At 38.3% G+C, this 1,355-nt stretch overlaps 1 protein-coding gene across 1 annotated transcript in view; it reads left to right on the top strand.

The window, feature by feature from the left end:
* taok2a (TAO kinase 2a) overlaps nucleotides 1-1,355 on the top strand; it is a gene marked incomplete at its 5' end in the record, with an annotated part of 16,020 nt that overhangs the window by 10,011 nt on the left and 4,654 nt on the right. Inside the window, 1 exon segment of the mRNA XM_013999577.1 lies at nucleotides 722-850. Coding sequence (XP_013855031.1) covers nucleotides 722-850 — 129 coding nt within the window.

Raw genomic sequence — 1,355 nt, forward strand, 5'->3', positions numbered from 1 at the left:
GCTAATAATAGCAGAAGCTCCGTTGTACAACCATATGAGACCCAGAGGCAGAGTCGTGGTCCCAGCTTCTTTTTTTTCTCACTCTGCATGCTGTTACCAGAGCAGGGAGCAGCAGTGGTCAAAATACCTCAGAAACTCCAACAAATAGGCTTTAACAAGGCTTTAATAAGATAAACAATAGAGCTACATGAGAAAACATGTTCATAATGAACGGGAAAAAAAATTAAACTGTGTCCGTGCCGATCTCGAACCCCAGTTTCCCTCTCTCTGGTCCAACACTCTACCCATTGCCCTGTTGGAGGCTTGTTGTGAACAGAGCTACACATTACACAACAACACGGTGAGGACTTTTTATACTGAGGAGGAGGAGCCTCACCTGGGGGTTGTTAGGTAAGGGGCTGAACACAGGTTCTGGTGGGTTGTCGTACGACTTGTGACATCACAAAATGACAGAAGTATAAAACTGGTTGTTAATACACATTAAAAATACATTTACTTACAGTATATATACCCCTGGGTGCATTTTTTTGGTCCTAGGACAGTTTTTTTAAGAAGTACATACCCAAAGTTGAGTAAAAAAAACCTTTAAAAAGTGAATTTTGCATAATAGGTCCCCTTTAATATGGGTTTGTGCGGACAGAGGGGGGACAGGTTCAGGTCTGGAGTCCTGTCTGAGCTGGTCTGGATCTGAACTGTCTGGTGTCTCTGTGTGCTTCTGCAGACTAAAGCTGCTCTGGCAGAAGAGAGGAAGTTCCAGCAGCAGATCCTGGGTCAGCAGAAGAAAGAGCTGAACTGTTTACTGGACTCTCAGAAACGCCAGTATCGCCTGCGCAAGGAGCAGCTGAAAGAAGTAAAACCTCCCAGCACCACGCATCAGGGCTGCATCTTACCACTGTTTTAATAATCCGTTCATCTCTCCATGRTTTTTTAGATTAATCAGCCAAATCATTAAGATACTTAATTACATAAATATAAGTAGATATAAATTGATTTATTTCCTGTATAAATTAGGGATGTAAGTTTTCAATAAATGTGAAGTTGATTTATCTTAGAGATTGATTAACAATTAACTGATAAGCAGCTGTTTTCTTAAAAACAGTTTTTTATTGACTCAAGAGGGTCTTTTCATAACATGAAGGATTTATTTAACAATATGCTAAATTAAAAAAGAAGCACATCATAAATATTTTCACAGTTGATTTTGCAGCTGTGTTAAATAGTGACTGGAAAAAAACAAAGTGGATTTGTCATACATTAATAAACTTGGTTATAGCTATAAAACACAACAAAACAGAAATTTAAAAGTTTGCTGAATGAGGAAAACAGATAAATAGAGTAAAATATGATCTTTAGAT

This window comes from Austrofundulus limnaeus, unplaced genomic scaffold (assembly GCF_001266775.1).
Source record: "Austrofundulus limnaeus strain Quisiro unplaced genomic scaffold, Austrofundulus_limnaeus-1.0 Scaffold2356, whole genome shotgun sequence".
In the NCBI taxonomy this organism is placed as follows: domain Eukaryota; kingdom Metazoa; phylum Chordata; class Actinopteri; order Cyprinodontiformes; family Rivulidae; genus Austrofundulus; species Austrofundulus limnaeus.